The sequence below is a fragment of the Haliaeetus leucocephalus genome, unplaced genomic scaffold (genome assembly GCF_000737465.1).
Source record: "Haliaeetus leucocephalus isolate CR32 unplaced genomic scaffold, Haliaeetus_leucocephalus-4.0 Scaffold162, whole genome shotgun sequence".
Taxonomy (NCBI): Eukaryota; Metazoa; Chordata; class Aves; order Accipitriformes; family Accipitridae; genus Haliaeetus; species Haliaeetus leucocephalus.
This window is the reverse complement of record NW_010972598.1, coordinates 10,906,182-10,919,662: the sequence shown is the minus strand read 5'-3', so window position 1 is coordinate 10,919,662 and position 13,481 is coordinate 10,906,182. Positions and strand designations below refer to the sequence as shown.

At 54.5% G+C, this 13,481-nt stretch overlaps 1 protein-coding gene across 1 annotated transcript in view; it reads left to right on the top strand.

Moving 5' to 3' along the window:
* The first annotated feature begins 375 nt into the window (after positions 1-375).
* The window catches only part of ZNF703 (zinc finger protein 703), a 15,927-nt gene continuing 2,821 nt past the window's right edge, over positions 376-13,481 (top strand). Inside the window, exon 1 of the mRNA XM_010562979.1 lies at positions 376-441. Coding sequence (XP_010561281.1) covers positions 376-441 — 66 coding nt within the window. The remainder of the gene's footprint in view (positions 442-13,481) is intronic.

The following is a 13,481-nucleotide window of genomic DNA, read 5'->3' as shown; positions in this document are numbered from 1 at the left end:
TCTTTGCTCAAATTAATTAACCTTGCTCAGCCTCTCAGTGTTCCAGTGCTCCAGACAGAGACTGGGAACACCGCAACGTGGTTTCAGCCTGCAGGTTAATCAGAAAGGGTGGTAATAATAGCACCGGACGGGGAGACTCTGGCAGGGAGCAGCATCCCAAAACCACCCGGCGAGCACCCCCCAGCCCAGGTCCTGCCTGGCGCAGGCAGCCGGGAAGGATGGGAAGAAACAGGGTGTGCAGGAGCAGCCCTCCCTCCGCCTGGCTCCCACTGCCCATCCCTGCTTTAGGGAAAAATATTCTTTTTTTTCTGCAGCAAGGCACTGGCCCTTCCACTGAGGCACGGGGCATCCATCTTCCTTCGGGGGTCGGGACCTATGAACTGCACCCAAAATCTGACGCGGGGCCCGCTGGCGGCGTGCCGGCTGCTGATGCTCCGGCTGGTGGGTGCGACGGGTCCACGCCGCGGGATTTAATCATTAACCCTCGGCCCGGGTTTTAAAAGTGCTGAGTGGAAAGCAATTACAAGGCAGAAGTCTCCATGTTCACAGGGCTATTTAATCAAAAATAAAAGAGAAAGGAGCCAAAGTGAGGAGGTGTGTGGCTGGGCATTGACAGCACGCTGTTCCCATAAAGCACAGCTCCGCTTACCCTGCCCAGCCGGCTTCTTCGCTTTGTCATTTATGTTTTCCCCCCAAAGCAGCCACCAAATCATTATTAACGTTATAAATAAAATGAGAGGGCAAGTTATTAAATGTAAAATATGTGGAGTCTTCCTCGAACTCACTGCGTAGTTCATAAATATGATGGCTTAATTTCATCTGTAATCCAAACGGCTGATGAAGCATTACACAGCTCTCTGTTAATTGAAGTTGTTAACAAAGCTGAAGAGAGAGATTATTATGTATAGACTTTTATCCTTCAGGGGTATCATCATAACAGATCATAAATGGAAATGAATTCATCGCTCCCACATGCCATCGCAGGATCCCTGCATGCAGTTTTATGCCAGGCGGGTGGCCAGCGCAGCCACAGGGCTGGGATACAGGATGGATCCCATCCGTGAGGGTCCCCTGTCCCCTCCTGCAGCCCCAGCGCAGAGCCCTGTGCCCCAGCCAGCCCGGCTGAGCCCCGTGGCTCTCCTCCCGGCACCTTTGGCACGAGCTTCCCAGAGTCCGGCTATCAGTTTGCAAAGCCCCTTTGAAGGCTTTAGCTGTGATGTGCGATCATTGCCATCATCTGGGGCACGCGATATATCAGGGAAGATGGAAAATCCATTCCCTCAACTGATATATCCTGGCCGAAGCGCTCACGTGCGGGAGGATCCTCTGAGTTCAGGCCAATTAATTTACTGCGGGGCACAAGGCGAGTTTCTGTGCAGGCACCCAGGGCTCAATATATTTCTCGGCTCCATAGACAAAGGGTCGTTACTATCTCAGACTGGAGCATCTATGTTTTCAGCACATTGCTTAAAGTAATAATTGTTTGGCTTCTAGTTAGTGATGGGTTGTTTGTTTTATGGAGAAGTGGCCGGCTGGTGTTAAAAGTTGTGTGGGAGGAGAACATCCCTTCCCGCGGCTTTCCGTGGTCACTCCTTACGCCCTGCTTCTGCTGAGCCCTGGGAGATGCTCTCCCAGCAAGCGAGTGCCAGTGTCCACCCCAGCCCCCCAAATTCACCCTCCCCGCGGCAAGGCAAGCCAGCCCAGCCGAGGTCTGCAGTGCTGCAGCCTGTATTTCTGGGCTGCTCTGCTTCCAGGTGGAGCTATGAAAACACACAATGCCGTTTCCTTCTCCTGGATCCCATCAGCTTTTTCCATCCAGCACATTATCCAGGAAATTCTCGTCTATACCTTTGAGGAGTTACCGTGATTATCTGGAACGCGTTACTTGCACACAGCAAATGCAAATTAATGTAGTCTTCACATTTCGCCGTGGCAATAAAGGGGAATGTTGACATCAGCCTGAAAGTAGAATTAACTTTTGCATTATGTGGTGTGAGAGCGAGGTGTTGAAACCCGCGTCCGAGACTTTCCAAGTTACAGTAAAGAACTGTTCTGGCAGCGCTGCAAAAACACGGCAGTGTTTCCAAAAGGCAGAGGTAAGCTGAGTGCTCTCTCTGTTCCAGGCTGGATTATTGCTTCTGCTGGGCTTTCAAAACCCTGCCATTTTGTCTCGTTACCTCTAATGTGCTCCTTGGTTTATTGCAAGCTCATCTCCTTAAGAAGAGAGAGTTACAGTGCTGTCAGGCTCTGCTACTCTCCGATAAAGAGCCCGCTCCGTTCCCAGCAGCATCAGCCTCCCCTCCCCGCTGTAATCCCTCCAGCAACCCTCTTTTCATCGCAGCCACGGGAACCCTTTGAACCAGAGCAGACAAGGGCTGGAGGCACCAATCCTGCCTGGGCCCTGCCAGCTCCTTTGCAGCCATAACCCCGGCGGCTCGGTGTTAACACCTTGTTCGCGGCGGTGGCACGCACGTTACCAGAGCCCCTTAAATCACGCGCCGAGGCTCAATAGGAAGGGACAAGGCTAAGAGCCATATTGATCCCTTCTGCAGTGCACGGGCATCCGCCGCGCTCCCAAATCCCACGGCGAGCACAAAACCTGGCGTGGAGCATCTGCCGCCACCCCGGCGAGGGTGTCCCTGGGGCTTCGTGCCCCCCCTGGTCCCCGTCCCGCTCGAGTGGGGGTCGGTCTCACCACGGATGCTTCAGGTCCCGGCGTGTGCCGGATGGGGAGCCCGGGCACGGCCGTCGTCAGGCGATTTTCTTGTAAAAGTGGGTCAGCTTCGATTTTCTGCCACCAGCCGTGCTGGGGCGAAGGGCAGCGGGAGCTGGGGGAGGCTGACGGGGAGGAGAGCAGGGGCTGCCCGGAGCAGCGCCGAGCGAGAGCGAGGCACGCGGGGACGGGCTCGTCGGGTCAAGTGGGCTCCGCTCACCCGGCAATTACATCCCGTCCTTCTCTCCTCCGAGATCTGAGCAGAAGGGTAAATTAGCCTGCGTGATTTGAATTAACCCCTTGTCTGCCTCTGGCCTCAGTACCCACTACGTGGGAGGCTGTCGGCTCAGCAGCATCCCATCCCGGAGTGGGACCCCCCACCTCCGTCCAGCACCATCCTGTCCTGTCCCGGTGGTGGACGGTCTGACAGGTCCATCGCCTGCAACTGCTCCGCTGTCTTCAAAGCAACACTGCCTTGCAGCAAGGCCTGGTTTTATCCCTGCGCTGAGCAGCAGCTATTGCAGGCAGGGGCTTTGCTCTTGGTGGCTGCCTGCACGGAGCAGGGGGACGGAGGGAAGGGGAGCGGGAAGAGTTTGGAAGAGGATCCCTGGACGTGCCTGCGTGCACGGGGCCAGCCGCTGGCTGCGGGCTCAGCTTGGAAACCGCTTTCTTAATAAAGAGCAAGTTTAGTTTCATAGCCGTGAAGGGTGGCTGTGTCATTATTCAGCACGGGGCATATGAAACAGGTCGTTCTGCTGAGACCCTCAGGAAGGAGCAGAGCACAATAACAGGCAGCCGAAGGGACTCAGCCGCCGGACTCGGACCACCAGGACCGGGGCTTTGCAGGAGGTGCCAAGCATGCAGGCATCTGCAAAGAGCAGAGGCGAGGGGGCACCCAGCGTGTCCCGTCACCTTTGCACGGGATGGGGGAGATGCGGGGGCAGCTCTGGCTGCCCAGGGGGGCTCGGTATGGCCCTTCGAGGGGGCAGCAACCCCCTCCCTGGCCAGGCTCCAGGACAATTCGGGCTGAGCAGGCCATAAATGAGGAAGAAGGGAAAACAAATGATGCCAGCAGCAAGTGAAGGAAGTGTAAGAGCATTATGTAAAATATTAAATTTAATGCTATTCCATTTTCCATCTCAGTTATTAAATTAACTGAGAACTATGCTTGCACTTAAAAGATTCCTGTCATATTTTATGCACACGATGATCTCAGAGTAATTCATGTTAGAAATATGTCATGTTAAATTACAGATACCAATAAACCTTACTTAAACTCGGCATTGATCATGTGTGGGAGATAAAGTCCGCAGGGCCAGATCCCCCCGGTCGTGCACCCCCAGCCCTTCTCCCCATGCAAAATTCACCTGGGTGGGAGCAGCAGGTGACAGCTGGGATTTTCTTTCCACCCTCCCCATCAGCACCAGCATCTCCCACCGCAGGGCTGGGGCCGGGCAGAGCCAGCCGGGCATGGTGGGGACATGGTGGTGCTTATCTGCTGGGGCGAGCGGGTGTTGCTTGACGTGCGTGGGAGAGCCGAGGGCGCCGGGCGGGTGCGCCGGGCAGGGGTGAGGGGTGATGGCTATCCGCAGGGAGGTGATACCGCTTATCGGCAAAAGACTCGGTGTCACCATATCAAACGTGGCGCGGTGAGAGTCTGTCTCCTATTTGGTGTCACCTCTGCTCGCGCCGGCCTCGTCTTTCCAGCTTCCCCATCCTTGGGCGGATGGTGTGGGTGGATGCATCGAGGCAGCGATGGACGCAGCAGCCTCACTTTCTCCACGCGCTTTGCTGGGCCGTGTAAAACCTGCTCCTCCTCCGGTGCTGAATGGGCTACTTTTCTGAGCGCCAAGGTTGCACCCACACACGGGCGCACCCTGATCCTGGCGTGGTGGGGCTGCAGCACCCCTGAGGAGCCAGGGACAGCGAGTGCCATCTCACCCCTACTGCAAATGGGGAAACTGAGGCAGGGAGGGCAGCCCTTGGGTTGCTGCCCCGGTGACACCGCACACCTCGGGGCGATGCTGCCCGCCGAGGAGTGCCCCCCAAACCCCAGCCCATCGCTGCGGGGTGAGCGACTGCCCAAGAGCCGGTGGGAAAGCGGGCAGCAGCGGGCAGACAGGCTCCCCCAGACTGCAGCACAGTGTCCAGCCAGCCACGCTCGCCGTGGGGATCCTTGAGCCCTCAGAGCCAGCGTCCGTCCTCAGCACAGGCAGGGCAGCCCCGGCTGACAGCTCCGCGCCGTGAGAGCGAGCCAAAGCTGCATTATGAGGCGCCAGGCTCTGCAGGAGAGGGAATATGCTAATAATAGGCCTAGGCAGAAAGGGGAGCAAGCTCCCTCCCCGCACAGCGTCGTGCTGCCGGCTGCAGGATGCGACCTCTAGTCACCAGCCACCTGGGGGATGCTCTTCTGGTCCGGGACCCCGTGCGTGGAGCAGACCCCTCCACCGAAGTGCGAGGCTGAAAGCCCTGCCGGCGCGGGGACTGCCAGGCTCAGACCTGGCGGGGTGCAGGTTCTGTTTTGCAGATGAGAGCAGTATGGACATCCTTGGGGTGGTTATGTGTGCTCCGTCTGGAGGGTCGGGGGGTGCCCCTGTGCTGCCCACAGCCCCAGAGGCGGACAGACCTCACTGGGGCTCTGCCATCAGGGCAAAGCCAGCACGTGGGGACCGCAGAGCCCTTGGTGGGATAGGGGCACCAAGCCCCTTCCCAAAACTCAACCTGCAGCCTCCCTGGAGCTCGCCCCGTTCCCTGTCTTTACTCCGTGGCACTGCCCTCATGTGATCTGAGATTCAGCTTTTCCTTTATTAAAACAGCCTCTACCTCTGCGTGCAGGAATCACAAGCTCCAGCTGCCCCGAGGCTGCTCCTGCCGCAGCACAGAGGCTTTTCAAGAAAGTTTGGCTTCTGCCTTCCCTTGAATAGAGCCGCTTGTTCTCGGGAGCCGATGGCCCCGGCCGTCTTCCGCCCGCTGCTGGGCTCCAGCACCCTCCTCCCCGCCAGCCCAGCCGTTTGCTCCAAAGCCCCGGTGCCAGAGACATGGTGCGTCCGGGCGGACGAGGGCAGGAGCCCCAGTTGCTGCCCAGTTGTCTTCACCTTGAGTGACCTGATGGGAAAACCCTGGTGTCCCCAGGGACCGCTGCTGCTAATCCAGGCCCAAAGAGCACCCGAAAGCTCAACCCGTTGGTTCCTTTTATCGTGTGAGTTACCGAGAGGCTCCCCAAGGTCAATCCCTGCCCGTGGTCACAGGCTTAAACGCGACCTGCCCAGCTCAGGGCAGGGTTTGAACCAGCCCACTAAGGACACCGTGGCTATCTACCCTCAATGGGTGAGCCTGGGGCTGTGGTGCAGCCGTCCCTATCGGCAATAATTTCCCAGAGCCACCGAGAGCCATCTTCGGAGCTGCTCCCATGTTATCTCGGTAGCCAGACAAGTGCTGGCAATACTGGTCTGGCACTGGGTGCCGGGCACCCACAAGCCGGGTGCTGAGCTCTCCGTACCACGCAGCTGAGCATCCCTGGTGCCAACACAAACCAACGTTTGCCACGGCCACGCGGCACCACCAAACAACCCACATCACCAGCCGTGACTGTGCAAAGCTCAGCTCCGGTGGGGACCCCAGCCCTGTGCTGGGCACCCCACGGCTGCTGGGGCCACGGGTACCCCTTGCTGCAGCCGCCTGCTGCCGGGGAGTAATTGGGTGCAGCAGCACATGCTGCAGGGCTGCTTTAATCCTGCTCCAGGTGGCTGCAATCCAGTGCAGGATTTACAGTGCCCTGACCCTGAGCTGTCAAGAAGGAACAGCCAGATTAATGGGGTGGGCGGGTTCGTGCAATAATCGTTTGTTTGATGTGACAAGCCTGATAGGCGTTGATTTACTTACAGACTGATAGGCTTTTAATTGAGCACCTCCGTCCCAGTCACATCAAAGGCAGAGGTTGACAAGGGGCCCCTTTTACCAAAAGCTCCCAGTGACTGACAGATCCTGGATGCTAATTCTCCTGGGGAGGGGGGTTCCCTCTTTTTCTCTTCTTGGTTTTTTTCTTTTTTTTTCTCAGGGTTGGTGCAGAGAAAGCCCCTGTTCTTGCAGGAGGGGGTGCCTCTCTGCCCCCTCCCCATTACACTTACTCAGAGCCCACTGGCAAAGCCAATCCCCCCCCCCCGCACCTTCCAGCTGGGCTTTTGTCCGCCTCCACAAGAGGTTTTGGGGTCCCCTTGCCTCCTCCTTGCTGCCAGGTGGCTGTCGGCCACGATGCCCAGGATGCTGTGGGCAGGATGGCACCCACTTCCCCATGGCACTGTCCCCATCGTGGAGATGGTCGCAGCCCATCTCATCCCTGGGGATGCCCTTCCTCTACAGGGGGCTGGTGGGTGCTCTCCACCTGCCTGGTTCTCTGCCCCCAAAACTTGGGTGCTGGGGCTTTAGGGTTGCTCTGGCTAATACCACTCCTAAACAGTGGCATTTCAGAGAGGAGGGATGTTGACCTCTGGGTTGCCACAGGTTCCTTGCCGGCACGGTGCCACGCTCCTTGCTGGCATCGGCATCGCACCTTACGTCCCTCCCCAGAGCCAGCGAGGCGGCCCAGCACCTTCGTCCCCATCAGGGCACACTTCAGACGGGACCATGATGGTGCAGACAAGAGCATCCCACGATGGTCCCGGCGGTTAATGCGTATCTGCCCTCCACCGCCGCGCTGGGTGTGCGGCAAGTGCCTGTCACCAAACCCACCTCTGGGTCCAGCGGTACCAGAAAATAGACAAAAGGTGGTTTAAATGAGCTGAAAAGCGGGAGGCAGAAGCCAATCCATGGTTGGTTTATCCATGATTTTCTGTGTGTCAGGGAGGGTAACCTGCCTTACCTGTATGAGAGCTCGTGGGATTCAGTTACCCACCGAGAAAGAGATTTTGTGAATTAGCCGTGGATGGGCAAAGAGAGAGAAAGTCACCGCAAGGCGAGTGCTTGGGCACACGCGTGTGACCATGCACGCAGAGCACGTGTGTGCCCATCGACCCACCAAACGGATCTGGAAAAGCAAAAGAAAAAAAACCCCGAGTGGCTCAGACATTTTGTGAAAGACTTCTGGGAGATTATACTCTTAATGGGAAATTTAAGGAAGCGGGTATAAATCACAGCTCTTTTCTCTAACCTGTGGTGTAGCATTCGCCTGAGCCTTTGGGCTGGATTAGCTCTGTATATTTATGTTTTAAAGTCTGATGTGTTTTTCAGTATCTAAATATAAATTATTTTTACTGTATCAATGATTAAATATTTTTCTTTGAGATCATAGAGTCCAAAAAAATAAATGTTTCTGAAAAGGCATTCAAAAAATTTAAAAGAAGAAAAAAATCCCTCTGAGAACCCCTTTTGTCATTTGCAACCAATAAAAATGCCTATTGTTATGAAGGGCTCATAAATAATCTGATTTTGGCATGCTTTCATACCATACAGAAAATGAATAAATTAAACTTGATTTACAGCCTTTTTCATTTTTATTAGAGCCGCTCCAAACATTTTATGTAACATACATGCCAGATGAGCTACACCAAATGGTTTGAGGCTCTGGTCCTGATATTATAGAAATTAAGTTGTTTTAATTTGCATAGTTTAATTAACTAATACTGGCAAAGAAAAAAAGAAAAACAGGTAAAAGTGATTTTTTTTTTGTGGGTGTCTGAGGACTAAATGAACCCACCAAGGCAGATCCCCCACAAGCGCTTGAGCCGGTGCCAGCCGTGGGAAACGCCTGCGTCCCCACAGCGCTTTTGGGTGGGCCGGTGCCGCGGGCAGCACCCAGCCACCCCAGGGCCCCTTCCTACTGCTCTCATGGTGGTGGACATCGGGGTCGCTGTCAGCCCCCGGTTTTAGAGATGGGGAAACTGAGGCACATCAGCTAGACTGCTTCATACAGCTCTCTGCAGCACTACCGTGATGTTAAGTGAGACTGGGTCATCGGGGGAAATACCCCAAACTCTCCTTCCTGACAACCCGTCGTTGTAAAGACCATCATTCTGCTTGCAGTGGCAGAAAACTTAGAGATAAACAGGAAAAAAAAAAAAAAAAGGCTTAAGTAAAGTGGCTGTGACCCGACAGCCCTGCTGCCTGTTTTGATCCGCTGCCCATCCCTGCGAGGAGCGCAGAGCTTCCCTCCCCTCCGAAGCACTTTGATAAGTGTGGGATGTTCTCCTCCCCCTCCTGTAATTTATCCCGTAGAATTTCACACCAGGAAACAGCTTCATTACATCAACAACAGGAAGACCCCACTGATTTGTCACACAGAAAAACAGCTGTTAGTCACACATCAAGGGAATAGGGGGGGGAAAAAAACCCTCACCTTTTTTTGCTTTAATGTTCACGCTGTTCTTTAATGTTAATGGCTCTGCAGAGGAAAGCAGGCTACCCGGCTATTCAATAAGTAACCATCACCCAGTGAGTATCAGTTATTATCTAAGTGTCTTCCTGCTTTTCCTGCTACATGATTGCTTTGGAAAGAAAGATTAATTCCAACTTTAAAAAAGAAAACACTATTTTTATCATTGCCAGAAGTCTATATGGGTTTAAAAAAGAAAAAGCACTTGCTTGTCGTTTTACATCTTGCAATTTTGTCAGTTGTTTTAAAACATGTCTCCTGTAATAAATAAGATCATTTTTATGCACTTGTTCTGCAGCTAAAAGCGAGGCCTCAGCTCGCGCGGTGCTAGGGAGAGGTGGGACTCGGGACTCGAGAGCGGGGCAGGGGAACTGCTGACTCGACACGTTTTCTTCCACCGAGGCAGCTGGAGGGGCTGCGACTGCTGTGGCCTCATTTACGGGGTGGCTAATAGAAGATGCTTTACCGACAAAATAGCAGGTATGCAGCAAGCACCGACGCACAAAGAAAAGCTCGGCTTTTAAGAAGCGTCTTGGATGCCCATCCTGCAGCGACGGCCGGTGCCGGCCCCTGACTCCCCCCGCCAGCTCTCCTGGGCTGGGACCGCCATGGGACACCCCTCTGCCCTGTCTCTCTTAGCAAACGTCCCCTTATTGCCCTGTTGAGGTGGGAGATGGTGCCCATCGGCTTGACGGGGCCGGCGAAGCTGCTCCCCGCACACCCCAGCAGCTCCTGGACAGACCCCCCTTTTGCCAGACGAGGAGCATTTTCCCAGTTTCCCTTAAACCGCGTCCAGCAGCAATGAAATGGGAAAGGTGTTTATTTATTCCAGAGTAAGAGCGCAGCGCAGAGAGAGATGCTGGAAGAGTTACAGTGGTTTAAATCCACGTCTTATCTTACCCCACCACGATTTTCCGTGCAGGCTGCAGCGCTCAGATGCCTCTCTCCTTCTCCACCCGCCGCTCTGCACCCCCAGCTCCGCCGGGACTCGGGGTGCCCGTGCCTGGAGCTGGCGTCTGTCCACGCCGTGGTACGGAAAACTCACAAGGCTAAGGGCCACCTTCTGCGTATCAGCAACGCAAGAACATGTTGCAAAACTGGAGAGGATTTTTCTGCTAAAGGGGAGGGCAAAAACAGAGAATAAAAGCGCCGAGGGCTAGAGAATGTGTTGTCCATAGGTACGTTTCTGCACTGTTACTGGCTGCCGAAGCAGGCAGGTAAAGAAAGACACTTGACTCCCCAGGAAATACACTTTCTTTTGACGCAGTTAATATTTACGTATTTAATGCCATGGTTTGTATAATGACTGCCTCAGAAAGCAATTTCCTCGAAGTCAGGACTGCTGTCCTACCCATCACGACGGGCACGCATCCTGCGCAGGCAGCTCTGCAGGCAGGGCTGGGACCGAGGGGGTTTCCCGCAGGCCCTGCACATCACTCATTTCCTAATTGGCTTTTTTCTCACTCTTTAAAAATACCTGGTGCATCGTGTGTGCCTTCCTCTGGAAAGCACCTTTCTGCACCACCCAGAAGTGGTGGGACAAGGCCAGAAAGGGGCTGGGGGAGTGAGGGGCACCTCTGTGGTGTGTGTCACCTGAAAGCCCTGCCCGGGAGTCATCCCAAGTTACTGAAAGATCTTAAACTGAAAGAAAAACACAATTCCCTCTTCCACGGCCATGCTTTGCAGGTTGCAAAAGCGTCAGAGTCCATCAGCACTGTTAAGGCTCTGCGCTGGGGATTCATCCTTGGAAAAATAAAACCTCCTTAATAGCAGCCCAGGTGGGGCAAGCCCTGATTAGGGAGCAAAAATATCATTAGTCATTTCTGAAAGCGCTCGTGGAGGCTTTTTGTCTTCTTTGGCTTTACTTTTATTCAAAATATTTTGCTTTTCATTTGGTGCCTGTGTAATTTTTCTTTGGCAAGTGGTCTCGCTTATTTTATTTGAAAACCCTTTGTGATGGGCAGTCTCTAAGCAGAGAGTGACTTGTCCTGGAGCAGAACCGAACATGAAATAGGGAAGTTTCACTTTCTCCCCCCCCCGGTTAACCATTCTCCTTAATGAAAACAGGACCCACCTGGATTTTAGAATGAAGACTATAACCAGAGACGGTAAGGGCACCAACACTAAGCAGGATTCATCATTATCCATGACGACTCTTGGATGGAAGTTTTAATCCAGCAAACACAAGCTGAATCCAGAAATGTTCTCTGGTGTGCCAGCAGCAGGGCAGGATCAGGCCTTTGAAATGACCCGAGCTTTGGGGGAAGCGATAAATGCAGCCCCGGAGGTATTGCCGCTTCGTGCTCTCCCTCCGTTTCAGCATCCGCCAGGGGAACCGGCCTCGGGAGCGCTGCTGCATCGCCGCTGCTCTTACGCACTCGTCCCACCTTATTTTATGTTATTTTGTTAAGGCCGTGTTGTTGTTGGCATACAACTCGAGTGCATTGAGGAAAGATTTTTTTTTCTCTTTCCTCCTTACTTGAATGGCTCCTTTGAAAGGCAGCGCCTCTCCGTTTACAACCCCGCTGTCCGGACTGAATCAATCTTGCGGTCAGCTTCGGGAGGGGGAAAAAAAGAAGAAAAAAGCCTCACAAAGAGGGAAAATTGACAGGTCCAACCGTCGGCGTGATTGATAGCGGTTGCAGAAGTCGGACTCTACGTCGGGCTGCGCCAGGGCGATGCCGGCACTCGCCGGGGAAATCCAGCAAAGCCTTTTTTCCCAGAACCCGGTGCAGAGGGGCTTGATGAGGGATGACCGCGTGAACTTAATAATAGTGACATTGTTGGAACATAAAGCATCTCTCAGGAGTTAATATGATTAATTAGAGGTGTCTGTCTCTCTCCCTCTTTCCCCTCTCCCTCCCTGGGTAGGTGGGAGGCACTGAAACCCAAACCCAGGGAGGGCAGAGGTGGGTCCGTGCCGCGGCACTGCCCGGAGCCGGCACCCAGCCCCAGGAAAGCTGGTTTCTCCCCACCAGACCCGGCTCCGCCGCCAGCAATCACCGTGCAACCCGCTATTGGCAAATGATATGCCTTCAGCCAGAGGTACATGAAGGAAAACACGGAAATGTCAAACATCCAGAGTCACAAACATGCTGGTGGCACACCGTGCCAGTCAGAGGGACGGGGTTACCGCACTCTCAGTAGGGAATTTGTTCCAGATAAGCCTTGATTTTAGCAGCGCAACGATGACATCACCCCCGTGCACTAAACATTCATTCCTTCGCTTTTCAGTACCTGACCCGGCAGACGGGTTCAGCGTGTGCAGTGTGACACGCGGCTGCCTTGCACTGCAGGTGGACCATCCCTCCAGCTCCCCACCTTCCTTTCCTAAAGACACCACACTGCGTTTCTCCAGGCCAAAGGTTTTCAGTACTCGCCCCAGCCCGTCCCCCACAACTTTCTCCCACGACCCCACATCCCCATCCCTTTGCGCATCTCTCCCCGAGGCCCCGTTCTCCCACCAGTTCCCAGTTGAAGCCCAGGAGAGCCAGGGGAGCAGCTCCCCACCCCACCAGGACCCCACAGCCACCGCACACTGGACATCGTGCCAGGCTCGGCGAGACGCGGTAAAGCTCCAAGATTTATCCGTGTGCCTTGGCTCCTCATGGAAAGAGCCTGGCTGATCTCGGTGGGACGGTGGTTTTCAGCTCCCCCCCTCTGACTGTGGAGCCCCAGGGGTTTGTGAATTTAATTCAAAGATGTCTGGAAAAGGTAACTAGAAATAGGAAGTTAATTGTTGGGAAGCTTAATTAGTTATACAGCAGTCTGCACCATCACTGGCAAATTTTTAAGACTCTGCAAACCGAAGAAAGTAGAAGAGCCCTGAAAGAAAAGAGTATTGTAGGTACATAAAGGAACTGCTACTTTTTGTGGGACCCGGGTTAAGATCAGCCCCATTTGTTGCATTGCAGGTGCCCTGGGCGCATCCCTGATGGCTGTGTATTTATTGATGGTGTGAAATGATCAGTGAACTGTTTGGTCACTACCCCAAGAACAGAAAATGCTGTGTGATAGCCAAGCACTGCTGCTGTTAAAAGTAATTTAAATGCTGGTGACTGCAATGCATGCAAAATAAAAAAGTATGTATGCAACCCGCGTTGGCCCTTCAGGTTTGGGTGATACGACTGTCCCACCAGCAACGCCAGCGCTGCCCCAGTTTGCAGACGGGTTGTCTCTGGGGCCAGCAGAGACCTCGAGCTGCCTCTGCAGGGACACGGGGGCCTCGCTCTGCCCCACCTGGGTGTACGGCCCCGGGCAGGGTGCTGGCAGCCCTCGCCTTGTGTGGCACTGGGGTGGCATGGAGCGCAGGGCATGCATGCTGGGTGCAGGGTGCAGGGTCTGGCCTGGGTGCAGGGGTCAGCCTGGTGGCAGGGCACAGGTGCTGGGTGCGGGTTTGGG